The sequence below is a fragment of the Cyprinus carpio genome, chromosome A5 (genome assembly GCF_018340385.1).
Source record: "Cyprinus carpio isolate SPL01 chromosome A5, ASM1834038v1, whole genome shotgun sequence".
Taxonomy (NCBI): Eukaryota; Metazoa; Chordata; class Actinopteri; order Cypriniformes; family Cyprinidae; genus Cyprinus; species Cyprinus carpio.
Window position 1 is genome coordinate 12,996,905 of NC_056576.1, and position 26,397 is coordinate 13,023,301.

General features: G+C 34.7%; 3 protein-coding genes across 7 annotated transcripts; all 3 read left to right on the plus strand.

Moving 5' to 3' along the window:
- Positions 1-6: 6 nt before the first annotated feature.
- On the plus strand, positions 7-3,852 carry LOC109060611 (selection and upkeep of intraepithelial T-cells protein 1-like). Its single transcript, XM_042753913.1, has 8 exons — positions 7-84; positions 387-414; positions 645-697; positions 973-994; positions 1,135-1,461; positions 2,590-2,669; positions 3,025-3,085; positions 3,234-3,852. The coding sequence occupies exons 1-8, from the start codon at positions 10-12 to the stop codon at positions 3,311-3,313; spliced, it is 726 nt and encodes a 241-aa protein (XP_042609847.1). The 5' UTR covers positions 7-9; the 3' UTR covers positions 3,314-3,852.
- A 6,321-nt stretch (positions 3,853-10,173) lies between these two features.
- LOC109102817 (butyrophilin-like protein 2) lies at positions 10,174-17,955 on the plus strand. Of its 5 annotated transcripts, none has more exons than XM_042753920.1 (19): positions 10,174-10,838; positions 10,978-11,013; positions 11,098-11,131; positions 11,454-11,792; positions 11,941-11,978; positions 12,273-12,297; positions 12,481-12,539; positions 12,670-12,697; positions 12,982-13,031; positions 13,178-13,196; positions 13,280-13,600; positions 13,845-13,927; positions 14,262-14,289; positions 14,444-14,490; positions 14,688-14,712; positions 14,824-15,150; positions 16,918-16,997; positions 17,269-17,329; positions 17,468-17,955. In XM_042753920.1, exons 3-19 carry the CDS (start codon positions 11,113-11,115, stop codon positions 17,626-17,628), a joined length of 1,710 nt encoding a protein of 569 aa, XP_042609854.1. In that variant the 5' UTR covers positions 10,174-10,838; positions 10,978-11,013; positions 11,098-11,112; the 3' UTR covers positions 17,629-17,955. The 5 variants fall into 5 exon arrangements, with proteins under 5 accessions (XP_042609854.1, XP_042609852.1, XP_042609860.1 ...); XM_042753918.1 differs by having other exon boundaries at positions 10,174-10,381; positions 10,746-11,013; XM_042753926.1 differs by lacking the exon at positions 14,688-14,712 and having other exon boundaries at positions 10,174-11,013; positions 14,937-15,150.
- A 722-nt stretch (positions 17,956-18,677) lies between these two features.
- On the plus strand, positions 18,678-25,842 carry LOC122142992 (SH2 domain-containing protein 1A-like). Its single transcript, XM_042753936.1, has 3 exons — positions 18,678-19,055; positions 23,460-23,523; positions 24,962-25,842. The coding sequence occupies exons 1-3, from the start codon at positions 18,919-18,921 to the stop codon at positions 25,079-25,081; spliced, it is 321 nt and encodes a 106-aa protein (XP_042609870.1). The 5' UTR covers positions 18,678-18,918; the 3' UTR covers positions 25,082-25,842.
- Positions 25,843-26,397: the final 555 nt, after the last annotated feature.

Sequence of the window (26,397 nt, forward strand, 5' to 3'; positions counted from 1 at the left end):
ACATGAGTAATGTTTTTCTTAGTGAGGATAAATCCTGGTTTGCAGTCTATGAGTCAGTCACCAATGTTTCCAGAAGGAAATGAGGTAAGAAAACAACTTTTACCTTCACATTATCCATTGTAAATTATCCTTCAAATAATATCAAGCTACTCTTATGAATTTAATATTGTAAAAGTATTTAGAAAGTGAGACATTAAAAGACAAAATGACTTTCAATAATCAACCCTTCCTGCAGATCTTTCTCACTCATTAAAATACTAAATAGCTAAATTGGTAATTTGCTTAATGTAATAGTAACCCTAACATATAAAAACAATGAAACTTATTATGATATCAACTGTAAATATAGTTGTAAATACATTGTAAAACCATTTAATCTCAATTAGGATAAAAGGACAAGAGAACCAACACACAGTAAGTTGTCTTAAAATCTCTGCTTTGCAAATAATATTATTTTGTAAACTAAGTTATATATATATATATATATATATATATATATATATATATATATAGATATATATATATATGTATGTGTGTGTGTGTGTGTGTATATGTATATAGTGTGTATATACAGTATATTACATGTGTGGACCTTATTTGTGAAGAGTGTTTGAGTTTCATTGTGTTTTTATTATTCATTATAGAATTACCAAGGCACACTTCACATCAAAGTGAATCAGATGAGAAACAACGTGGGGTAGGCTATGTGTACACATTAATACTGTCCATAAACTGATACCATTGTTTTATATTGTATTGTTTAGGTTTTCACACCATTCATTGCTTAATAAATGAAGTATAAATAAATGTAATATTCATTCACCTAAAATGTTCTTATACTGCATATTGTAACATTGCCAAAACTGGCTTTATGTTGTGACTCTTTCATAAAAAATCACTGTGAAATGAATTCTTGGATGTTATGTTGGAAGAAGTCTAAAATCTCTTCACTGTTTGTTTTCGTTAAATTAGAATTACAGCAAGAGTGTATCTGGTAAGTTGTCTTAAAACACTTCATTGGTTTTACTCACTCATTCTAATATTTTTGTTCTACCAATTTTTGTCTAGTGTTTGTGTAAGTAAAGGTGAAAGTTGTAATGCATGTAAGACCATCTTTCTCTCTTTTCCTCACAGATGATTTTCAGCTTGTTATTCCTCAAACAGCTCAAGAAGCACAGATTTCTATTGGGTCTGAAATCATTGTTCCTTGTCACTTGACTCCTGAAATCTGTGCCATTGCCGTGCAGATCAAATGGTTTAAGGAGACAGACTGTGTTTGCATCTTCAAGAAAGGACATGTGATTGAGGGGAGGAGCTACAAAGACCGAGCAAGTCTCGACACTCATGAATTGGAGAGAGGAAATGTGTCCTTACATCTAAGTAACTTCAGTGTCTCAGATGTTGGTGATTACTATTGTCAGGTCATCAGTGGAGACAGAACACAACAGATTACAGTAGGAGGTGAGTATTCTGCAGGTCCATACTTCATCAGCTCAGCGTGCTAATTAACAATCTTTTGTCAGAATGAAGTAAACTGAAACTGTGTTTTTCAGCATAAAGAAACTGCATTGTATGCATTTTTATTTTAAGCTGTATTATAGTAATGACACTTATAGAAGCCCAATCCTAAGTTAATTAGTGTTTTATGTACAGTGTTGGGGAAAGTTACTTTTAAAAGTAATGCATTACAATATTGCGTTACTCCCTAAAAAAGTAACTAATTACGTTAATTAGTTACTTTTTATGGAAAGTAATCTGTTACATTACTTTTGCGTTACTTTCGCATTACTTTTTAATTTGAGCAGGGCTTGATTGTTTTTAATATAAGAAGTTCTATTTATAACAAATGTAAAAGCCCTTTCATACCAAAAAGTGTAATGAATAAACCTCAGGCTGAAGGAAAAGTAAATTCACGTCTGTACAGTAGAACGTAGGAGAACAAGGTTCAACAAACTTCAGCAATAAAAAAAAATAAAAAAAATAAGCACAACTGTTAGTTTATCTGAAGTCATTTTTGCTTATTAGTATGGTTGAACTAGCTCATCAAAGGTCAGCAGCAAAGACACTGGTTAATAAAATGGGATTAGATGCTTTTGTGTTATTTAACATATTTAATTATTGCAGGTTTGCATCATATTCTGAGTTTGCATTTCACTGTTTTAATTGATTTAGATGAATGCTAAATCTTTTTTTTGTGAGTGGGATGAATTAATGCACATTCACATTTAGTCTAGGACTACAGTAACATCATGTTCACACACCGCACACAACGGCTCTGTACTTTAGATTTCTCCCAATATGGGGACAGGAGACTTGCCAGTCAATGAATGGGAAAACAAAGTAACTGGCGTTACTTTTTTGAAAAATATATATTTTATATATAGATATTTTCTTGTAAATTAAAAAGTGATGTGTTACTTTACTAGTTACTTGAAAAAAGTAATCTGATTACGTAACTTGTAACTTGCGTTACTTGTAATGCGTTACCCCCAACACTGTTTAGGTAGTCATCTAACAGGATAACTTGAGTATCCAAGACCACAGATTTCACACAAACCTATATTCACGCCTGAGTTATCATCTTCTTAGTGAGGATAAAACCTGAAGTCCAACCTGCAAGTCAGTCACCAACATTTCAAGGCCAATCTATTCAGCTAATGCTGTTTGAGGTAAGAAAGCCTACAGGTTCATTAATTTAATATGACCGCACTCTACATTCAAAAGTTGTTTGACAGAAAAATATTTATGATGTCTGATCTAAATATTGCCAGGGATATCAGATTTTATACGGTTAAACTTGACACTCATAACAAGCATTTAGTGAGTGACCAAAAACTCTTCACTGCAAAGTCAGTTAAAAAAAAACTGTAAAATGAAAATTTTTATTTATTTTTATTTATTAAATGAAATGTATTTAATGTACTATGTTAATACAGTAATGTCTCAGTCTCAACAAAGAAATTAAAGAAATTATTTGCCAAGTTTTCATATCTAGTTTGTCAGACTATTTTCTTCAATTTACAGATAGATAAAATATGGACTGAAGTGGAGACCGGCAAAATGCATGAATCTGCTTTAATGTCAGGTGAGTGTAATTAAAGTATAATTTCACCACATGTATGAAAGATATAGACCCAAGAAACAGAATATTATTTCTGATACTGGAACAACAATTAAAAACTACTGTATTAATATGATTATAAACATAACCGGTCATTATTTATTTTTTTTAGAAATGAAAGTGAACAGTGTGCAGGAGCTTCATCAAATGATGATCAGGGCTTACAGAGAAGGTTGTCTCAATTGGAGTTGAGAGAGACCAGAATGGACTTGAACAGAGTCTTAAGACTCAACCCTCAGTCTCAGTTGTTGGACAGAGACAAATAAAAATCCCTTTAGCTACCTATAACATACAAATGTCAGGTTGATGCCTAATGCCTTATCTTAATTTCATAAGATGTATTGCAATCTATATTTTAGAATTTTTTTTATCTCCAAAATTACCTATACATTAACCCTTTGGACATTTTTGTTCTTTTCAGTTTTTTTTTTTATTTTTTATTTTTTTATCATTTTGCCTGTCTTATTGCCAACTGCATAAATTTTGGCACAGGAGTGTGTTTTAATGGGAATTTTACTATATTGCTTTCATTTCCTATAATAAATCTGTTTTGCACTTGGTACACAAAATAGTTCCTCTCAGGACCTTAAGGACAAAATGTCCCCATTCAAACCCATTAAAACTGCTATTTTTAATCGCAGTGCCATTTAACTGTAAAATGATGCAATTTTTGTTAATAGACTTTCATTCTGTTGCCAAGGCTTTAAAATTTAATAAACTTTTTTTTACCAGATGGTGCCATTTTTTCAGGTTTTGGCCTATAAAGCAAATACTGGCTTTATTCCTGGTTTTCTGCTTCTGCATATTATAGAGCCAATTGGATAAATAATGTATGTGTCATAAAAAAATTGTGTGTGTGTTCTTGTAATATTTGAGAGAGGAAAAACTCTACCACAAATCCAACCCCTGTGTGCAGAGTTTTGCTGGTATCTAATGGGGAAAAATCGGTACTGCGCCCAAACAAAATCTTACTGAAAGCTTTCAATTTTTTGAAATATCAACTTATCAATATCAACTAGATTCATGGCTTTGATTTTCTAGCAGGCATAGAGTTCTACAGGTTTCATAAAACATATATTTTATATAAAATATTGTTCATAAATCATTTTCATAAACTTAGAAGTTTTTTTTTTTTTTACTTCAGCAATAATCTGCCATGAGTCTTCTTTAAAATACACCCAAACTTAACTCTGTGCTGCCAAGCTTAAATTTTTTATGACAGTTTTTTGACATGGATATTTTTGTCCGCTATGGACCTACAGTATGGGTAACTTTTTTTTTAATTGACGCACAAGGGTTTAAGACATGGCATCATGAAGAAGATAAGTGTAATTACAGTGAATTTACACTTTACTTAATGTATATTTCTAACCTTCCACAAACTAAAATAAAGCAGCTTAATAAATGCTAATTTATTCAGAAATATTTGATAATGAACCAAGCCCTTATAAAAGTAGGATTTCTTTATTCGACAAGTGATTCTTTCCTGTGTCTTCCTGTGTCACATACATTTAGGCTATAAATTGAAAAATCGAAATGATTAAAATGCACAAAGAATCATGTAAAGCTACAAGAAAAAAAAAAAATAATAAAAAAAAAATAAAAAATAAATAAATATATATATATATATATATATCATAGAATTTTATTAAAGTTTCAATTAAAAGGAATCAAGACTGTGGACCTTCAGAAGTACAAGACATTCAGAAGTCATTTTCTCAAAATATTTAATTGAAAAAAAGTGAAATGGTCAAGTTTTTTTTTTTTTTTTTTAGGCAGAGAGAATTCTATTATGATCACTTAGTGCCATCATCACTGTAACTTATATATACAGGTCCTTCTCAAAAAATTAGCATATTGTGAAAAAGTTCATTATTTTCCATAATGTAATGATAAAAATTAAACTTTCATATATTTTAGATTCATTGCACACCAACTGAAATATTTCAGGTCTTTTATTGTTTTAATACTGATGATTTTGGCATACAGCTCATGAAAACCCAAAATTCCTATCTCAAAAAAATTAGCATATTTCATCCGACCAATAAAAGAAAAGTGTTTTTTAATACAAAAAAAGTCAACCTTCAAATAATTATGTTCAGTTATGCACTCAATACTTGGCCGGGAATCCTTTTGCAGAAATGACTGCTTCAATGCGGCGTGGCATGGAGGCAATCAGCCTGTGGCACTGCTGAGGTGTTATGGAGGCCCAGGATGCTTCGATAGCGGGCCTTAAGCTCATCCAGAGTGTTGGGTCTTGCGTCTCTCAACTTTCTCTTCACAATATCCCACAGATTCTCTATGGGGTTCAGGTCAGGAGAGTTGGCAGGCCAATTGAGCACAGTAATACCATGGTCGGTAAACCATTTACCAGTGGTTTTGGCACTGTGAGCAGGTGCCAGGTCGTGCTGAAAAACGAAATCTTCATCTCCATAAAGCTTTTCAGCAGATGGAAGCATGAAGTGCTCCAAAATCTCCTGATAGCTTGCTGCATTGACCCTGCCCTTGATAAAACACAGTGGACCAACACCAGCAGCTGACATGGCACCCCAGACCATCACTGACTGTGGGTACTTGACACTGGACTTCAGGCATTTTGGCATTTCCTTCTCCCCAGTCTTCCTCCAGACTCTGGCACCTTGATTTCCGAATGACATGCAAAATTTCCTTTCATCCGAAAAAAGTACTTTGGACCACTGAGCAACAGTCCAGTGCTGCTTATAGCCCAGGTCAGGCGCTTCTGCCGCTGTTTCTGGTTCAAAAGCACACGCCTGTGCACGGTGGCTCTGGATGTTTCTACTCCAGACTCAGTCCACTGCTTCCGCAGGTCCCCCAAGGTCTGGAATCGGTCCTTCTCCACAATCTTCCTCAGGGTCCGGTCACCTCTTCTCGTTGTGCAGCGTTTTTTTGCCACACTTTTTCCTTCCCCACAGACTTCCCCACTGAGGTGCCTTGATACAGCACTCTGGGAACAGCCTATTCGTTCAGAAATTTCTTTCTGTGTCTTACCCTCTCGCTTGAGGGTGTCAATGATGGCCTTCTGGACAGCAGTCAGGTCGGCAGTCTTACCCATGATTGCGGTTTTGAGTAATGAACCAGACTGGGAGTTTTTAAAAGCCTCAGGAATCTTTTGCAGGTGTTTAGAGTTAATTAGTTGATTCAGATGATTAGGTTAATAGCTCGTTTAGAGAACCTTTTCATGATATGCTAATTTTTTGAGATAGGAATTTTGGGTTTTCATGAGCTGTATGCCAAAATCATCAGTATTAAAACAATAAAAGACCTGAAATATTTCAGTTGGTGTGCAATGAATCTAAAATATATGAAAGTTTAATTTTTATCATTACATTATGGAAAATAATGAACTTTGTCACAATATGTTAATTTTTTGAGAAGGACCTGTATATATATAATAATATAATAAATATGTCACACTATGCTGAAAACACAACATAATGAGTGTGACAAAATGATTGTGTCAAAGCAGCTTTACAGTGTCATCAAACAGGAAAATAGTTTGTCAATAATGCAAGACCAGGGGTTGCATTTCCCAAAAGCAACTATGGTCACAAGTTCCATTGTTACCAATAGAGTTCAGTGGAACTTGTGACTATAGTTAGCTAATAATGCTTATGTAAAACGCAGCCCAGGGCATTTAAGGTCATCCTCCAGGAGTTAAACAGGACAGATGTGACAATTTGTCATCAACTTATACACTCAGTGCCAAGAATGAGGACAACAGAAGTAATCAAAAATTAACAAAAAAGCAACATGTAAGTGCAAATCACAAGTTTCGGTTAGCCTAACATAGTACATGTAGCAAGGTATATGTGACATATATATATATATATATATATATATATATATATATATATATATATATATATATATATATATATATACACACACACACACACACACACACACACACACACACACACACACAGGTCCATCTCAATAAATTAGAATGTCGTGGAAAAGTTCATTCATTTCAGTAATTCAACTCAAATTGTGAAACTCGTGTATTAAATAAATTCAATGCACGCAGACTGAAGTAGTTTAAGTCTTTAGTTATTTTAATTGTGATGATTTTAGCTCACATTTAACAAAAAACCACCAATTCACTATCTCAACAAATTAGAATATGGTGACATGCTAATCAACTCAAAACACCTGCAAAGGTTTCCTGAGCCTTCAAAATGGTCTCTCAGTTTGGTTCACTAGGCTACACAATCATGGTGAAGAATGCTGATCTGACAGTTGTCCAGAAGACAATCAGTGACACCCTTCACAAGGAGGGTAAGCCACAAACATTCATTGCCAAAGAAGTTGGCTCAGAGTGCTGTATCCAAGCATGTTAACAGAAAGTTGAGTGGAAGGAAAATGTGTGGAAGAAAAAGATGCACAACCAACCGAGAGAACCGCAGCCTTATGAGGATTGTCAAGCAAAATCGATTCAAGAATTTGAGTGAACTTCACAAGGAATGGACTGAGGCTGGGGTCAAGGTATCAAGAGCTACCACACACAGACGTGTCAAGGAATTTGGCTACAATTGTCGTATTCCTCTTGTTAAGCCACTCATGAACCACAGACAACGTCAGAGGCGTCTTACCTGGGCTAAGGAGAAGAAGAACTGGACTGTTGCCCAGTGGTCCAAAGTCCTCTTTTCAGATGAGAGCAAGTTTTGTATTTCATTTGGAAACCATGGTCCTAGAGTCTTGAGGAAGGGCAGAGAAGCTCATAGCCCAAGTTGCTTGAAGTCCAGTGTTAAGTTTCCACAGTCTGTGATGATTTGGGGTGCTGTGTCATCTGCTGGTGTTGGTCCATTGAGTTTTTTGAAATAAACCAAAGTCACTGCACCCGTTTACCAAGAAATTTTGGAGCACTTCATGCTTCCTTCTGCTGACCAGCTTTTTGAAGATGCTGATTTCATTTTCCAGCAGGATTTGGCGCCTACCCACACTGCCAAAAGCACCAAAAGTTGGTTAAATGACCATGGTGTTGGTGTGCTTGACTGGCCAGCAACTCACCAGACCTGAACCCCATAGAGAATCTATGGAGTATTGTCAAGAGGAAAATGAGAAACAAGAGACCAAAAAATGCAGATAAGCTGAAGGCCACTGTCAAAGAAACCTGGGCTTCCATACCACCTCAGCAGTGCCACAAACTGATCGCCTCCATGCCACACTGAATTGAGTCAGTAATTAAAGCAAAAGGAGCCCCTACCAAATATTGAGTACATGTACAGTAAATGAACATACTTTCCAGAAGGCCAACAATTCACTAAAAATGTTTTTTTTTATTGGTCTTATGAAGTATTCTAATTTGTTGAGATAGTGTAGTGGTGGGTTTTTGTTAAATGAAACCTTGAACTTATTTGATTTTAGCTAATTGACTAGGAAACTTTTTCATTTAGTTTAACTTAAATCTAAAATAACTAAAGCTAAACTAAAAAAAAAAAAAAAAAAACTACAACAATAACATATAGTCTAAAAAAAAACATACAAATGATAACACAAAATTGCTAAAATTAACAAAAATGTTAATAAAAACAGAAAATATAAAAATAAAACCTACAATGGTTACTCAATGATAAAATAACACTGGAAGGAATATTTTGTATAATTTTTTTAATTATTATTATTATTATTATTATAAATTGTGAACTTTTTTGCTTATTTTTGTATGCTTATTTTTTTCTGTAATACTTTACAAAAAGAAAATAATAGTACTTTTGAAAGACATTTGTCTTTGTATTAAAGATGTTTATATTTTTACACAGTTTTTTATTGAATTTTTTGGTCTCCTATGAAAAGTTGAGATCACTAGAAAAGAGGGGAGACAAAAATAATGCATTTCTTTGGGCTTCTGTACAGCTGTGTGACGCTGACTTTTAGTCATTGTGATTTCAAACTAGCATGTGTTCTAATTTCAGATAACCAGTAATCAAGCCAGTTTTTCCAGCAATATATGCCAGATTGCAGTTGTGTGCTACATCCTCTCCGATAATAAAGTTTTGCTAAGTGTTTTAGTAAATATGGCAAGATTTCTGCAGATTTTTGGATGACTAAATGTAAATGTTGCTGTTGCTGCCGCTACTTCTCCTGCTGCTCCTGCTGTTGCTTGTGCTACTACTGCTGATCCTCTCCGAAAGTTATCTGTTGACATACAGCAAAGTAAATTATTAATAATGTGAAGCTAGATTTACAATCAGTCATTTTACATACTTTTGTCAAATTTTAGTCATTATTTATTCTAACAGATTCCATAATATAACCAAACAAAAAAAATATAATGAGCATTAAACTAACACTAAAGGCAGAATACGTTTTTAGAGATTGTTAAAAGTGAGAACACTGAGATTATTCAGTACAGAATTAAGTTATAAAATACTCTTACTGTTATGTCCTCTGTTCTGTCTCCACTGGTGACCTGACAAAGATAATCTCCCAAATCTGACATTCTGAAGTCCCTCAATTGTAAGAACACATTTCTTCTTTCCAGCTCCTCAGTCAGAAGACCCACTTTGCCTTTGTAGCTCCTCCCCTCAAAAGAAAGTGACATGGCATACAGCCAGGTATGGTGACACATACTCAGAATTCGTGCTCTGCATTTAACCCATCCAAAGTGCACACACACAGCAGTGAACACACACACAGCTGGGGCAGCTGATTATGCTGCGGTACCCAGGGAACAGTTGGGGGATCTCAAGGGCACCTCAGTTGTGGTATTGCCAGCCCGAGACTCGAACCCACAACCTTAGGGTTAGGAGTTAAACTCTCTAACCACTAGGCCACGACTTCCCCCTGGGAGAAGTTTAGAGAAGTTGTGAAGTTAGAGAAGTTGTGGCCAATCACTTCTCTGTTCTTGTTTTGTCCTTAAACCATCTGAATGTACTTGTCAACAGCACTCAATTTAGGTTACAGTTGACACGTGAACTAAGAATGGAAATGGGTAATGGATTTGGGTATGTTTGACATTAAATACTAGGACACTGCACATACACTTTATATGACTCTTTGAGCTCCTTATGTTGCAGTAAGTGGAATGTAGCTATTATACTGGAAATACAAATTTTATGTGGCTCTGTCAAATAAAAGACATTTGTAAATTTTCCTTCAAGTACCCTTTTTGTACATTGTTTGTAAATGAAAAACCAAATATACCACAGAATTATTTTAGGACTTACTTTTTGTTTTTGCCTTCTTTAAAAGCGCAGAAAACATCAGTGGAGAACATACTTCGTCAACGGTCAAAAAGTAAGTTTTGTTTTTTTGAGACCTTTGACAAACTCTGGTGCATCCCTCCTTGATTTTTGTTTAAACTGTGTTTTTCTTTTTAAATGGTTAAAGATTTGTTTGCTTGTTAGGGCATAACATTAGTTTAGCTTAGTTGTCGGTAGGTGTTTGAGGGAGTTGTTTATTGGGGTATTAACATTGCAGAATGCTGATTTGATGTTCCGTGCTAATAAATCCAATAAAAGACTTTTGAAATAAAAAGTTCTTCGTTAAATGAAGTACTAGATACTATAAAAGACGCAACCCAAGTAAAAGATCAAAATAATACACCCCACTGTGTTGAGAACCAGTTTTGCCTGTTCATCCAAAGAGTGTTTTCACCCAGGGGCCAGCATGCGGAAACATAACCACTATGTTATGAATGCCTTAAAGACTAATCTGATCAAGAGATGGCCACAGATACTGAAAAACATGAAAGGTACAGAAATTCCATTACATTTATGCATTTATCCAAAGCAACTTACAGTGAATTCAGGCTAACATTTTTTACCTAACGTGTTCCCTGGGAATCAAACCCACAACCTTTTGCAATGCTAACGCAATGCTCTGAGCCACAGGAACATTACAATCATCCATACATGAAAACAACTTGCGTAAGTATTTTCAGTGTAGTTAAGCCAGCATTTTGTGTGAGATTGAAATCATTCTTCTCTCTCACTGGATGTGTTTTCTTCCAGTTTTAGAAAAGAAGCATGGCAGCGAGAAGAAGCAGTAAGTTCTTTTCAAATAATTCTCAACTTCAGCTGTTGATCAAAACATTTTGTGGATTGTGAAGGTTTAAAACATTTTATGTTGTTATTGGAATGCATAATTTTAGGTCATTACTACTGTGTGTGTGTGTGTGTGTGTGTGTGTGTGTGTGTGTGTGTGTGTGTGTCAATACAGTAGAAAGAGAGCATTTTTTGAGTTAAGTGTTATATAACACTTAAAAGTACTAAAATACAATGAATCGTATGATCCATTTAAACAAAATACAGCAGGATACATCACAGGTGATATCTGAATCTCTCTCCGTGTCTCTTTTCCCTCACAGATGACTTTCAGCTTGTTATTCCTGAAAGAGGTGAAAGAGTTAAGATTAATGCGGGATCTACTCTCACTGTGTCATGCCACTTGTCTCCTGCACTCAGTGCTGTTGACATGGAGATTACTTGGTTTGGCGAGATGTCTTGTATTTGTGCCTATAAGAACCGAGAGATGACACAGAGTGTTGGCTATGAGGGCAGAGCGAGTCTGTTCATTAATGACCTGTCGAGAGGGAATGTCTCTTTAAGAGTGGCAGACTTCAGAGAATCAGATCTGGGAGTTTACATGTGCCAGGTCACCAGTAAATTTAAAACAGAGCAGATAACAGTAAATGTAGCAGAAGAAGGTAAGCAATTCATAAAAAGCTCTCAGGATCAGAAATAAATATGGTTGTGTGCATTTCCAAAGATACCTGTAGTAATAAATAAATTCAATGAAGTTCAATGAATAGCATTGCCCGTCTAATTAACAATTTTGCTTGATGACACATGCAGTCTCTGCCATTTCTAAGGCCCAGCGCTTCGTTACAGTGGTAAGAAAGCACCATTTTTTGTAAATAACATACTATATATTGCACAAAATATACAAGACAATGTAGAGGCAGAAAACAAGATTACCAAATTATTACCAAAAACAAGATTACTAGTGTTTTGCAGAAACATTATATATTTCAAAGGGACCAAACCAGATGATCAATTGTGTTTCCTGCCCCAATAGCTATTGCATTTGAAATGCATATAAACTGATTTTATACAAAATGTAGATAGATTATAACCACTGGAGACAGGAAATAAAAACAAATCTTGTTTGATTTTATCTCATTTAGGATTACAACAAGGATAAAAGAAATGGTATGTTCTGGTTATAATTCGTTTTTGCATTGCACATTTAACAACTAACATTTAAAATTATAATTGTATTAATAGTAGGCCAATATATTGAAAAGCACTAATGTAACAGTAATTAGAACTCTGAAAATTTATTTTTGTATCTTGCCTTTTTAGCTTTTGAGTTTATTTTTCTGTTCATTATAGACATAACACCACAGGATATACCATCACATCCAAACCCTCAAGACAACAAGCTACCTGGGGTATGTGTGCACTTTAATAACCTATTATTCATATACTGTATGCATATTGTGTGTGTGTGTGTGTGTGTTTGTGTGTTTCAAGAGTACATCAGATAATAAATGAAACTTAATTTGTTCTAATCTCAATTAGGATAACAAAACTGGAAACAAAAGCAAACGTAAGCTACCTTGAAATCATCAACTTTATCATTTGAATGTGTATTGTGCATTTTAATTGAGAGAAGAATTTTGTCATATGACATTTTAAAAATTTCTTTGTAGGATACCAAATCATTTCTTTAAAGATAGAAAATATTTGGGTAACACTGTGTCTACTTTAAAGCAAATTATTATAAATCTTCTTTATTACTTGTCATAGATTACGATGCTCTCCCTATATGCATATAGACATATGGAGATTTGTATTTATTTGTATTGTATTTATCTTCTTTATTTGCTGTAGAATTAAGGCAAGATTTATATAAAAATGAATCAAACAAGAGCCAGCAAGGGGTATGTGTACACATCAATATAATATGTGATTAGTTAATGAATTAAAAATAAATAAAAGTTTCATCATTATATAAAGACTTAATATTAAACTTAAAAATAACAAAAAATATTTGGGTATTGTCTTTCATCCCAACTGGGATTCCAAGAAGGAAGTCTTGAGCAATGGTAAGTTTTAAAAATCTTTTATGTATTCATATATTTTGGTGTCAGTGTAAGAATGAGTCAGTCTTTCTCTCTTTTTCTCACAGAGAACTTTCAGCTTGTTGTTCCCAGTAAAACACCAGAGGTTTCTTTGGGGGCTGATTTGATTATTCCATGTCATTTGTCTCCTGAAATCAGTGCTGTTGACATGGAGATCAGTTGGTCTAATGATACAGCCTGTGTTTGCCTGTATAAAGACAGGAAGGTGACAGAAGGGGTTTTGTTCAAGGACAGAGTGAGTCTGTTCACTCATAAGCTTAGGGAAGGAAATGTGTCCTTACGACTGAAAAACTTCAGGCTGTCAGATATCGGAAATTACCATTGTCAGGTCATCAGTAAATACAGAAGAGAGAAGATATCAGTAAGAGGTGAGTTGTGTATATATTTACACTTTACCTTACCTATTATTTATGCTCATTTATGCTCTACTTTTAAAACCTCTCTGAACATTCATATGAAACAAATGAGTATGAAAACACAACTAGTAATCAACTAGTATGAATAATGCAAGGTAAACTATAGCAAAAGCAATTTGGAAGTCATCATAGGTAAACAAGTTCAGGTATTGAAGAACACAACTTCCCAAAAGGTAATGAGTAATGTTGTTCTTAGTGAGGATAAATCCTGGTGTCCAACATGTGAGTCAGACACCGATATATGAAGATCGATATTATTGCCAATTAATGCAACATGAGGTAAGAGAGCATAACCTCTTCCTTCACATTATCAATAGTAGTAAATGATCTTTGCTTTCAAAAATATTAAACTAGACTTTTGTATCCAATATTTGTACCCAAAAATAATCAGCTTCCTGCTTGCAGTTCTTCTAGATTTCTCTTTAAAATACTAAATGATTCATTTCTAATACTTTATTATTATTATTTAAGTATGATCTGATTTCATTATGGAAGCTCTGACCACCTGTATTATGATGGAATATTCAGTTGTAAATATGGTTGTTAATATAGGTTAGACAGTGTGAAATAATAAAACTTTTATTAAAAAAAAATTGTATTATTTACATCTTAGGATAAAACAAGAAGAGAGGCAGCCAAAAGTGAGTAAAATCTCCACGTTAAACGTCCACCTTATCATAACTACAATTTGCACCTCCATAAAATATAAATGTAATATAACTTGTATAATCTGTGTAATCTTGAGACTTGTGTCTTGAGTGTTCATGTGTTGTTGTTCTTTCTCCCGTATCATAGATTTAAGCCAGGCATCACGTCATGATTCAGATAAGAAACAACATGGAGTATGTGTGCACATTAATACAGTTCATACAATCATTCACACTATTGAATTAAAGTCTTCATCACAGCATTGACTCATTAATAAATTAAGCATACATTAATTCATTATTCATCAGTATTCAACACACAATGTTCTCATACTGTTACATTGTTAAAAACAAGCAATTTCTTACACTGTGTTTGTTTTCATCTAAATTAGAATAACATGGGCAACCCAGACATTGGTAAGTTTTCTTAAATCATTTACACTTCATCCGTTTTACTTGTGTTTTGTTTTTGTAAGTAAAAGTGAAAGTAGTTGTGTTTGAGTGCATCTTTCTCTCTTTTCCTCACAGATAATTTTCAGCTTGTTATTCCTCAAACAGCTCAAAAAGCACAGATTTCTATTGGGTCTGAAATCATTGTTCCTTGTCACTTGACTCCTGAAATCTGTGCCATTGCCATGCAGATCAAATGGTTTAAGGAGACAGACTGTGTTTGCATCTACAAGAAAGGACATGTGATTGAGGGGAGGAGCTACAAAGACCGAGCAAGTCTCGACACTCACGTACTTGGGAGAGGAAATGTGTCCTTACATCTAAATAACTTCAGTGTCTCAGATGTTGGTGATTACTATTGTCAGGTCATCAGTGGAGACAGAACACAACAGATTACAGTAGGAGGTGAATATTCTGCAGGTCCATACTACAAACCCGATTCCAAAAAAGTTGGGACACTGTACAAATTGTGAATAAAAACAGAATGCAATGATGTGGAAGTTTCAAATTTCAATATTTTATTCAGAATACAACATAGATGACATATCAAATGTTTAAACTGAGAAAATGTATCATTTTAAGGGGAAAAAAATAAGTTGATTTTAAATTTCATGGCATCAACACATCTCAAAAAAGTTGGGACAAGACCATGTTTACCACTGTGTGGCATCCGCTCTTCTTTTTATAACAGTCTGCAAACGTCTGGGGACTGAGGAGACAAGTTGCTCAAGTTTAGGAATAGGAATGTTGTCCCATTCTTGTCTAATACAGGCTTCTAGTTGCTCAACTGTCTTCTTTGTCGCATCTTCCTCTTTATGATGCGCCAAATATTTTCTGTGGGTGAAAGATCTGGACTGCAGGCTGGCCATTTCAGTACCCGGATCCTTCTTCTACGCAGCCACGATGTTGTAATTGTTGCAGTATGTGGTCTGGCATTGTCATGTTGGAGAAATGCAAGGGTCTTCCCTGAAAGAGACGACGTGCCCATGCCACACGCACTCATGCAACCCCATACCATCAGAGATGCAGGCTTCTGAACTGAGCGCTGATAACAACTTGGGTTGTCCTTGTCCTCTTTAGTCCGGCTGACATGGCGTCCCAGTTTTCCAAAAAGAACTTCAAATTTTGATTCGTCTGACCACAGAACAGTTTTTCACTTTGCCACAGTCTATTTTAAATGAGCCTTGGCCCAGAGAAAAACGCCTGGGCTTCTGGATCATATTTAGATATGGCTTCTTTTTTGACCTATAGAGCTTTAGCCGACAACAGTGAATGGCACAGTGGATTGTGTTCACCGACAATGTTTTCTGGAAGTATTCCTGAGCCCATTTTGTGATTTTAATTACAGTAGCATTACTGTATGTGATGCAGTGCCGTCTAAGGGCCTAAAGATCATGGGCATCCAGTATGGTTTTCCGGCCTTGACCCTTACGCACAGAGATTGTTCCAGATTCTCTGAATCTTTGGATGATATTATGCACTGTAGATGATGATAACTTCAAACTCTTTGCAATTTTTCTCTGAGAAACTCCTTTCTGATATTGCTCCTATTTGTTCCTATTTTTTCGCCCGCTTCAATGGGGGAATTGGTGATCCTCTGCCCATCTTGACTTCTGAGAGACACTGCCACTCTGAGAGGCTCTTTTTATACCCAATCATGTTGCCAAATTGACCTAATAAGTTGCAAATTGGTCCTCCAGCTGTTCCTTATATGTACATTTAACTTTTCCGTCCTCTTATTGCTACCTGTCCCAACTTTTTTGGAATGTGTAGCTCTCATGAAATCCAAAATGAGCCAGTATTTGGAATGACATTTCAAAATGTCTCACTTTCAACATTTGATATGTTATCTATATTCTATTGTGAATAAAATATGAATTTATGAGATTTGTAAATTATTCCATTCCTTTTTTACTCAAAATTTGTACAGTGTCCCAACTTTTTTGGAATCGGGTTTGTACATCAGCTCAGAGTGCTAATTAACAATCTTTTGTCAGAATAAAGTCAAATGAAACCACTTGTTGGGATAGGATGCATTTTTAAGCTATAGTGTTTTACATAATGCCACTTACAGAAGCCCAATGCTAATTAATTAGTGTAGTTGGGTAGTTATTAGTTGTGTATTTAAAATCACAGATTTCACACAAATCTATGAACACATTGTCTTCTTAGTGAGGATAAAACCTGAAGTCCAGCCTGTGAGTCAGTCACCAACATTTCAAGGTCAAAGTAATCAGATAAAACTGTTTGAGGTAAGAAAGCCTACAGTTTCATTCATTTCAAATGACCACACTGTGGTTTGAATGGAACTTATTTATGCTGTCTGATATAATTATTACCAGGATTAAAGAAAATAAAAAATTCCTAACTGAAGGATTTTCTCACTGGCATATTCCAAAAACAATAGAATTAAAAATAGAATAAGTTAATTTGTATGAAAAATGTATTAAATTAAATGTATTTGTAAGTTATGTTTTCATATCTAGTTTGTATGATGCCAATCTGTTTTTCTTTACCTTACAGATAGACAAAATATGGACTAAACAGGAGACTGACAAAATGAATGAATCTGCTCTAATGGCTGGTGAGTGTTATTGGAAAATTTAGCATGTTCATAAAAGGTTATATCCAAGAAACAGATGATCTATCTAGTACAGAAACAAATTAATATTAATAAATGATTCTAAACGTAATGTGCATTTTCTTTCTTTTTTTTTTTCAGAGGAGCTTCATGATATGTTAATTAAGGCTTGCAAAGAAAAAGACCGACAGCTGAAAAGAGCTGAACAGGAGTTGAGAGAGACCAGAAAGATGTTGGACAGACTCTTAAGACTCAACCCTCATGCTCAGTTTTTGGACAAAGACAAATCAAATCCCATTTAATAGCTAAGAAATGTGCCTAACATTGAAATTTCAGGTTGAGGCTTAATGCCTCTTCTTAAATTCATGAGAGCTATAACCATCAATATTTCAGATTATTTTTTTCTCAAATTAAGTATACATTAATCAAGGCATGTTATTCTGAAGAAAATTACAATAACAATGAAATGACAAAGAATTTACCTAATTTGCCTTATTTAAGACTTTACCTAATGTTTGTTTTGTAACCTTGCACAAACTAAAATAAAGCAACTTAATAAATGCTCATTTATAAATAAGGCTTTAACACACACACACACACACACACACACACACACACACACACACACACACACACACACACACACACACACACACAAAGCAACTGGAAAATTTGAATGATTAAAACAAGGGCACACAGAATTATTTAAATTTGCATGTAAATAATTAAAGTAGTTTATTAGTTTATTAAGTAGTTTAGTCATTATTTTTGTAAAGTTTAAATGAAAATGATTCACAATTTGGGGGACCTGAAAATCATGAGACATTCTAAAGTAATTTTCGTATTTCAGAGCAATTTTTAACTGGGGGCGCTCTGCGACATGTCAAAACTGAAAATCTGGGTCCTAGACCACTACAACGGAACTGCAGCGCCCCCGCGTGGACACAGTGGACTAGTGCAGCATCTCATTTGTGAAGGTGGAACGTGCACGGATATCGCTTAAAAGCTAAAATGTTTAGTCAAACTTCATCTTTTGGCAGGATTTTATCATTATCATTACCAATTTAAAGAGTTGAAATGAACGTGTGTTACATGAGGTAATTTGTTGAAACAATTTAAAAATATGAAAATAAAACAGGTTGCCTATTAAAGTTGCTGGGAGTAGGAGTGTTTTCTTGCATCAGTAATAAATAAATATAATGTGGCTATAAATATCTTAATGCAGGCAAACGGATTCATCTACATGTAGAGAAATCTGTATAAAGTATCAGTAGTTAAAACTTGTTTTTAAGAAAATCTCTCTCAAACTGATAACTGTGTAATATGTAATATTGCTGATATTTAAAGTGTTCTGTTTATATAAGTATTTTAATGTACCAAACGCAGAAATTGTAAATTGTATTAACATTCACACTATATTTCTTAGAAACACTTACACTATGCAAATATTAATGTATCAAAAAGATATCTGCAGCTGATCCTAGATCAGCTACATTCACTTACAGCTTCTCTTGACTTCCTTTACAGCTAGGTCACCTCTTGTGGTGTCAGTGTATATGTTTGTGTGTAACTGTGAGAGACAGTGAGACAGAATGGAGGATCTGGCAGAGTATCATGGGTCCATCAGCAAGAGGCAAGCAGAAGAGATCCTGAATCATGCGGGCAGAGATGGCAGCTATCTGATCAGAGACAGCATGAGCTCAGCAGGATCTTACTGCGTGTGTGTGCTGTGAGTAGCATTACCTCTATCAGGGTATTCTGTCTTCATTATATGCAGTAATCTGTAACATAGAGCTGTGGCTCTCATCAGGTGGTTGTGACCAAAAATGTGTTACTAGTCTGGTCTGATTTTAGATTTGGGACAGCGGGGGGAAAACAATGCCAAGTACAAATAATAAAATGCAGTTGTATAAATGCTCATATTTAGACAACAGAAAAGACTTATTCAAATTGTAAAAGGAAGGATTAAATGATTTCCATATCTTTTTTTGATGCCAAATTCTGTGTCCAGTCGAATTCTGGTGTATTTGGGTGCCAACTGCATGGACAGACTTTCGAACTCAGCCCATATGTGACAGGGAAAATACACAACTCTGAATAAATTATAGACTCATTTGCAACAAGGATAAACATGGCTTGTGCCATTCACAGTGGCATTTTTTACTCAAAAAAGTTATTGATTACAAATGACTTATTACTACTTGAAAATTGTAATTTGATTACACTACTGATTACTGCATGTAAAAAGTAATCAGATTACTAGTACTTTACTCCCAATTACTTTGAAAAAATATTAAACCTAAAAAAAAAAAAAAACACTTTACAGTGGAAATTGTAGTTCTTTTAGTAATTTAATATTAACTGAAAAATAGGCCTATTAAAAATTTATGAAAACAGCAACTTGACAAGATTTAATCCATTTCTAAAACATTCTTAGTATAAACCTGCCTAACAATGAAAATTTATCTTTTAATGTGCCAATACAGTGTTTTATATACAACATTGCTTGCTGAGTGTAGGGTAGCCTATATGTTTATGCTGGCTTAACTGTGTTTAACTGTGTGAGCATTAAAGACAGAAAAAATAAATAAATATATATATAAAAAAATATAAAAATGTTATCAGAAAAACCATTTCTGATAACATTTGAAAACAGTATTTTTGAACATACAGTGCATATATGAATGCTAAAAATGAATCTTGCTTCTTTGTTTACGGTATGTGGGCTTTTGCAGATTCACGCGTCTCACATGGATGATTACTGTATGTATAGCGCATGCTGTATACAGGTGCTGGTCATCATCAAAAAGTTGATTTATTTCACTCATTCCATTCAAAAAGTGAAACTTGTATATTATAGTCATTCATTACACACAGACTGATATATTTCAAATGTTTTTCAAATATTTCTTTGAATTTTGATGATTATAACTGACAACTAAGGAAAATCCCAAATTCAGTATCTCAGAAAATTAGAATATTACTTAAGACCAATACAAAGAAAGGATTTTTAGAAACCTTGGCCAACTGAAAAGTATGAAAATGAAAAGTATGAGCATGTACAGCACTCAATACTTAGTTGGGGCTCCTTTTGCCTGAATTACTGCAGCAATGCTCTGATAGTGGCCTTCAGCTCTTCTGCATTGTTGGGTCTGGCATATCGCATCTTCCTCTTCACAATACCCATAGATTTTCTATGGGTTTAAGGTCAGGCAAGTTTGCTGGCCAATTAAGAACAGGGATACCATGGTCCTTAAACCAGGTACTGGTAGCTTTGGCACTGTGTGCAGGTGCCAAGTCCTGTTGGAAAATGAAATCTGCATCTCCATAAAGTTGGTCAGCAACAGGAAGCATGAAGTGCTCTAAAACTTCCTGGTATACGGCTGTGTTGACCTTGGACCTCAGAAAACACAGTGGACCAACACCAGCAGATGACATGGCACCCCAAACCATCACTGACTGTGGAAACTTTACACTGGACCTCAAGCAACGTGGATTGTGTGCCTCTCCTCTCTTCCTCCAGACTCTGGGACCCTGATTTCCAAAGGAAATGCAAAATTTACTTTCATCAGAGAACGTAACCTTGGACCACTCAGCAGCAGTCCAGTCCTTTTTTTAGGTTTATTTTTGTGTTGTTGTGTGTTGTTCAAGAGTGGCTTGACACAAGGAATGCGACAGCTGAAACCCATGTCTTGCATACGTCTGTGCGTAGTGGTTCTTGAAGCACTGAATCCAGCTGCGGTCCACTCTTTGTGAATCTCCCCCACATTTTTGAATAGGTTTTGTTTCACAATCCTCTCCAGGGGCGGTTATCCCTATTGCTTGTACACTTTTTTTCTACAACATCTTTTCCTTCCCTTCGCCTCTCTATTAATGTGCTTGGACACAGAGCTCTGTGAACAGCCGGCTCTTTTGCAATGACCTTTTGTGTCTTGCCCTGCTTGTGCAAGGTGTCACTGGTCATCTTTTGGACAACTGTCAAGTCAGCAGTCTTCCCCATGATTGTGTAGCCTACAGAACTAGACTGAGAGACCATTTAAAGGCCTTTGCAGGTGTTTTGAGCTGATTAGCTGATTAGAGTGTGGCACCAGGTGTCTTCAATATTGAACCTTTTCATAATATTCTAATTTTCTGAGAAACTGAATTTGGAATTTTCCTTAGTTGTCAGTTATAATCATCAAAATTAAAAGAAATAAACATTTGAAATATATCTGTCTGTGTGTTATGAATGAATATAATATATAAGTTTCACTTTTTGAATGGAATTAGTGAAATAAATCAACTTTTTGATGATATTCTAATTATATGACCAGCACCTGTATGATGTATGATGTATTACACTTATATGTAAGTTCTTTTTGCTGTTATCAGGAAAAAATGCAAGCGATCTCGCTGGTGCCTCCGTCAACCCCACGCAAAACATGATTTTAAAAGGCATATAAATATTTTATTTTCTTAACACTTAATTTGTAATTTAATTACAGTATATTGACTTTAGTAACTGTAATCAAATAACACAAATTTAAAATGTAATGCATTACATTACTGCGTTACTAAAAAGAGTAATTAGTTTAAAGTGTGTGTAATGCTTCATAGCCTACCAAACTCTGGCCATTCAGTAGGTAGGCCTACATATGTGAGTAACTTTACTGATTGAATGAGTAAACTGCATTTTTTTTATGTAGTCCACATGCTGTTATTAACATTACTGATAATGTTAATGTAATTGATACTGTACAGTCAGTTGGTCATTATTGCAAGAATGTAGGCTACCCCTTCAGGGTGAAGGACGGTTATTTGTGATAATGACTGACTCTGTAGCCAGGCCTGCTGCTAAGTTTTTACAAATCAAAAGTAAAACTTTAAAAAATCTTCACAAATAAAATTAATAACACAAGCGTAACAGAACAACCCATAAAATCTAATTTCAATCAAATGAGATCAGTCAAATTAATCTCAAATTAATTAGATTAATTAATTGGCACATCACTTGCTGATTAATGATTATGTCAAGTCATGATTAAAGATAATTTAAAGTCATTATTGGGTTAAAATAGAAAAACACTGAATAGACATTACAAAAAAAAGTAGCTTTAGAAAGAAATTTCTTGATTCAACATACAAAAAATATTGAAATATGAAATGATTTAAAAGAAAAAAGAACAGATACTCTAAATATTAAACTAAAAGTGCCAGCAGGTGGCGGCAAATTGCTGTCTTGAGTGAGTCATTCATTCAACCAACCAATGTATTCGAAAGGCTGATTCATTCAGAAATGAAGCAAGTGACTTTATTAAGCCATTTATGAATGGCTCACTAAATCATCAATACCCCCCCTCCCCCTTCCTTTAATTTTTATGTAATCCATTTTTCTTTTTACCAGCCAATGATGATTCTGAAAAATGCAGTTTTTGTTATAGTAACACATGCAATTTTCACACGCATCTGACTGACAGAAAAACCGCCTGTCAATGTTGTGGTTATTTTAGCTAATCCATCCATACATACATACAATTTGCTGTGTACATTCAGTTCAACAGCTTTAATTTAAAACTTTATCACTTGACTACACATGCATTTTAGTATTCTTGCTGCGTCCAAGCAATAAATATAGCATTTTTACTTTAACTGCTCAGGGGCTGCCAAAATTACAATTTAAAATCAGTCAGAGCTACATATTTTTTGATTGTATTTTTCTGCGTTTTAATATGACTCTTGTAATAAAGCTATGTTTGCTAGGGGTTTTTAGGTAGGGGAAAATCTGCAATCTCTGACTCAGTTCGTTTGCTGGTTTCTGTCAACTGGCAACCCGGGGTGTTGAAATACTATTGGGCAATGGGCGGAATCACACAGATTAAAACAAAAACAGACATTCTGAAACGGAATGCACATTTTAAAGTAGAATAACCGGCTTTTTCTGAGAAACAAGAACGTGAACTTAGCATAGGTTTCCTAAATATCTGCAAACATGTTATGGTATTTTTATGCTTTAGAAGCCTACAGTAAAAAAAATGACATACAGCACCTTTAAACAGGCTGGGGCACACATTCAACTGCAAAATTGGGTAACTGCAAGTTTAAATACTGTGCTGCAAATATATAATGACTATAATGACTGTGTGTAAATCTTCAGGTGTGCTGGATGGATTTACACCTACAGAGTTTTCAAAAAAAAGGATGGCCTCTGGACAATAGAGGTACGGATGGAGTTTTGGAACTTGTAGCTTTGTACTTTTCCTCAAGTAAAACCTGAAATTACATGTATTTTGAAAAAAAAACATACTTCAGTTTTAAAGGGATAGTTCACCCAAAATGAAAATTACCCATGATTTACTCATCCTCCAGTCATTCTAGGTGTATATTACTTTATTATTTCAGAAGAAATACAATCAGAGTTATATTTAAAAAAAAAAAAAAAAAAAACTGCATTCCTCACCTCTCAGCGGACGTTACGCTATGCCATAGTCTTTGGCTATGCCTATGTCATCCGCTGGAACGCCACTCTCTCGTGAACGCACGTAAGACAATTAGCAGAAGCTAGATATTACGGCAAAATTTAAAAAATTTATATTTTTCTTACACAAACGCTTTGCTTCAGGAGGCCTTTATTATCCCCTCGCAGCTGTGTGGAGTACTTTGTATGGTGGATGGATGCACTTTATTTTGATTTAAAATCTTGACCACCATTCACTGCCATTATAAAGCTTGGAAGAGCCAAGCCACTTTTTAATATAACTCCGATTGTGTTATTAAAGTCATATACACGTAGAATGGCTTGAGGGTGAGTAAATCATGGGGTAATTTTCATTTTTGGGTTAACTATCCATTTAACATGTTTTGTGTGATGCCATATGTTATATAGTACAATGTGTTTCCTGTAACTACTTCTGTTAGCACAGTTTAAGGCCTAACAGAAGGCCTTAAACTGTTTTTTTTTTCTTCTTTTTTTTCAAACAACAAGCGCAGAGCGATATTATACAGAAGTATACAGCTGATATATTTTTTTCTTTGTGGCCAGCGCGCTGCATGTATTTATAGCCTTACCCAACACATAAATTAACAGTCAGAGAATCGCCATGCACATCTGTTATGCTTCAGTATCACCCACACATCCCGTTTCATGCGCACTAAGGAAATGGCGAGATGTGCAACTTGTAAACACACCCGAGATGCTGAGAAACATTTGCATTTTGGCTCAAAACCTAAGTTTTAACTGAAATCATCCAAATGGGAAGATAATGATCAATTGACTAATTAATGACCAAGATCCTTGTAACATTAGAATGGCCTCTTTAAACCCTGTTTTAAACAGGCATTGCCATTGATCATATCAGTGTAGATAAATTTAAATTTTCTCATTTTATCTGACTTCGTTTAGCTTCCTGTAACTGATCAGCATCAACCACCAGCCACACGAACAAAATACCACACGACTCAACGAAATAAAAAGAAAAAAAATTACACTGACTCAACGGAAATGTACCTCCATGCACAAGTCATGTGGTAGCACCACAAGTTAATGCCATCATTACCATCACTAGTAAAATGTACAATTAAAAGTTAAGGCATATCTTTTTGCTTTTGAAGTTCTTTTTAGGACGTTTTTAAGAAAATCTTTTTTTCCCCTCTCACCAGGTGGCTCCTGGGATGAAGGAAAGACTCTTTAGGAAAGTCAGTAATCTCATTGCTGCCTTCAAGATCCCAGACCAAGGCATCTCTGCTCCTCTTTTGTATCCTGTAAACAAACCTAAATAATAACACACAAGTCAAAGCAAACACCTTAGAACAGTTTTGACATGCTTTAAAAGTGAACAAGAGTATTTTCTTTGGGGTCTCTTAACCCAAATGTAAATTGTAGAAATGTTGTAAAAGTCCTGTAAATTGTAAAAATGTTGAAAAGTGTATTTAAGTGTATTAGATTCTTACTCTGAAGAAATATACCTTTATAATCAAATTAATTTCAAATACAGAAGTAGCTGGAAAAATCCACAAGATACCGAAACAATAAATGCTTTGCTAGAATAGATTAAATAATTGGCCATCCCATTACATTATTATACATCCCCTCTACTGTGTACTGTCAGTCTGTCAACAAAAACTGAGTGTTTTATTCTGTTTAAAAAAACAACAACTCATGCTAGCTATACATTCAGTAATCCTCACCTCAGATATTATCAGCAATATAGATAGCCAGTTATAGATCACTACGGAAACTACACCCATGAGAAAAAGAGGACTTGAATAGAATGTCAGATCCTTCCTGAGCTTGATTGCTATCTTGTTTTAATAAAGGTTTGATAATAACCAAGTGTTTCTGTGTAAAAACTTAAGACGATTCTACTTCTGGAAGTCGAAGAGGAAACGACTGTTTTGTGTTCAAATTTTCTACTAAACTTAATTTAGTGCCACAATTCCTACAGTAATATCATCACAGTCATGTTAAAAACAAAAAGGTCTTGTATGTAAGGAAATTCAGAGCCTTTCTGATGTTAAAAATAAAATCAACAAAATACGCATAATTGACTTTTTCTTTCCAAAGTTACAAAAATATTAGCAGAAGAATGTTTATGATTATTTAAATTGATATAAAACAATGCATTCCTCTGTGTTTGAATGCTTCACCATTTTGAGAAACAAACGAAAGAAAAATAGGTGCAAATTATACATATGAAAAAAAAAAAAAAACTCTGGAGTGAGCAAGTGTTTCAGCTGTTCTGTGCAAATACTCACACACAGAAAAAAGGATTACATTTGCATCTTTATTTATAAAAAGGCCACTGCCCAAAGTACTTTGTTTTTAAATAGGCATGTTTAACAAACTGCATCAATCTGTGTACATAAAGCCTATCCGCAAAATATACACCACAGGAACTTGTTTGGCCAAGGAGAGGACACTGAAGTTTTTTTAGTACTTGACTTTCGAGAAAGGAAGATGATTTGATCATGAAAAAAAGTTACATATTCCTTTTTCACTTCAGCAATGATTGTGATTATGGCAAAGATGCAAACTAAGACTGAAAGAAAAATATTTCTGCCACAATTGTTTTCTTCTTCGTGCAACATAATCGTAC

What these genes read in the sequence shown, in the direction of transcription:
- LOC109060611 (XM_042753913.1), top strand. Translation starts at nt 10, where the DNA reads ATGTTTTTCTTAGTGAGGATAAATCCTGGTTTGCAGTCTATGAGTCAG. An exon ending in CAGATGAGAAACAACGTGGG is followed by an intron (nt 698 to 972) that starts GTAGGCTATGTG and finishes TCGTTAAATTAG; the next exon opens with AATTACAGCAAGAGTGTATC. An exon ending in TTACAGCAAGAGTGTATCTG is followed by an intron (nt 995 to 1,134) that starts GTAAGTTGTCTT and finishes TTTTCCTCACAG; the next exon opens with ATGATTTTCAGCTTGTTATT.
- LOC109102817 (XM_042753920.1), top strand. An exon ending in AACTGGAAACAAAAGCAAAC is followed by an intron (nt 12,698 to 12,981) that starts GTAAGCTACCTT and finishes TATTTGCTGTAG; the next exon opens with AATTAAGGCAAGATTTATAT. An exon ending in ATCAGATAAAACTGTTTGAG is followed by an intron (nt 16,998 to 17,268) that starts GTAAGAAAGCCT and finishes TTTACCTTACAG; the next exon opens with ATAGACAAAATATGGACTAA.
- LOC122142992 (XM_042753936.1), top strand. Translation starts at nt 18,919, where the DNA reads ATGGAGGATCTGGCAGAGTATCATGGGTCCATCAGCAAGAGGCAAGCA. An exon ending in TCTTACTGCGTGTGTGTGCT is followed by an intron (nt 19,056 to 23,459) that starts GTGAGTAGCATT and finishes GTAAATCTTCAG; the next exon opens with GTGTGCTGGATGGATTTACA. An exon ending in ATGGCCTCTGGACAATAGAG is followed by an intron (nt 23,524 to 24,961) that starts GTACGGATGGAG and finishes CCCTCTCACCAG; the next exon opens with GTGGCTCCTGGGATGAAGGA.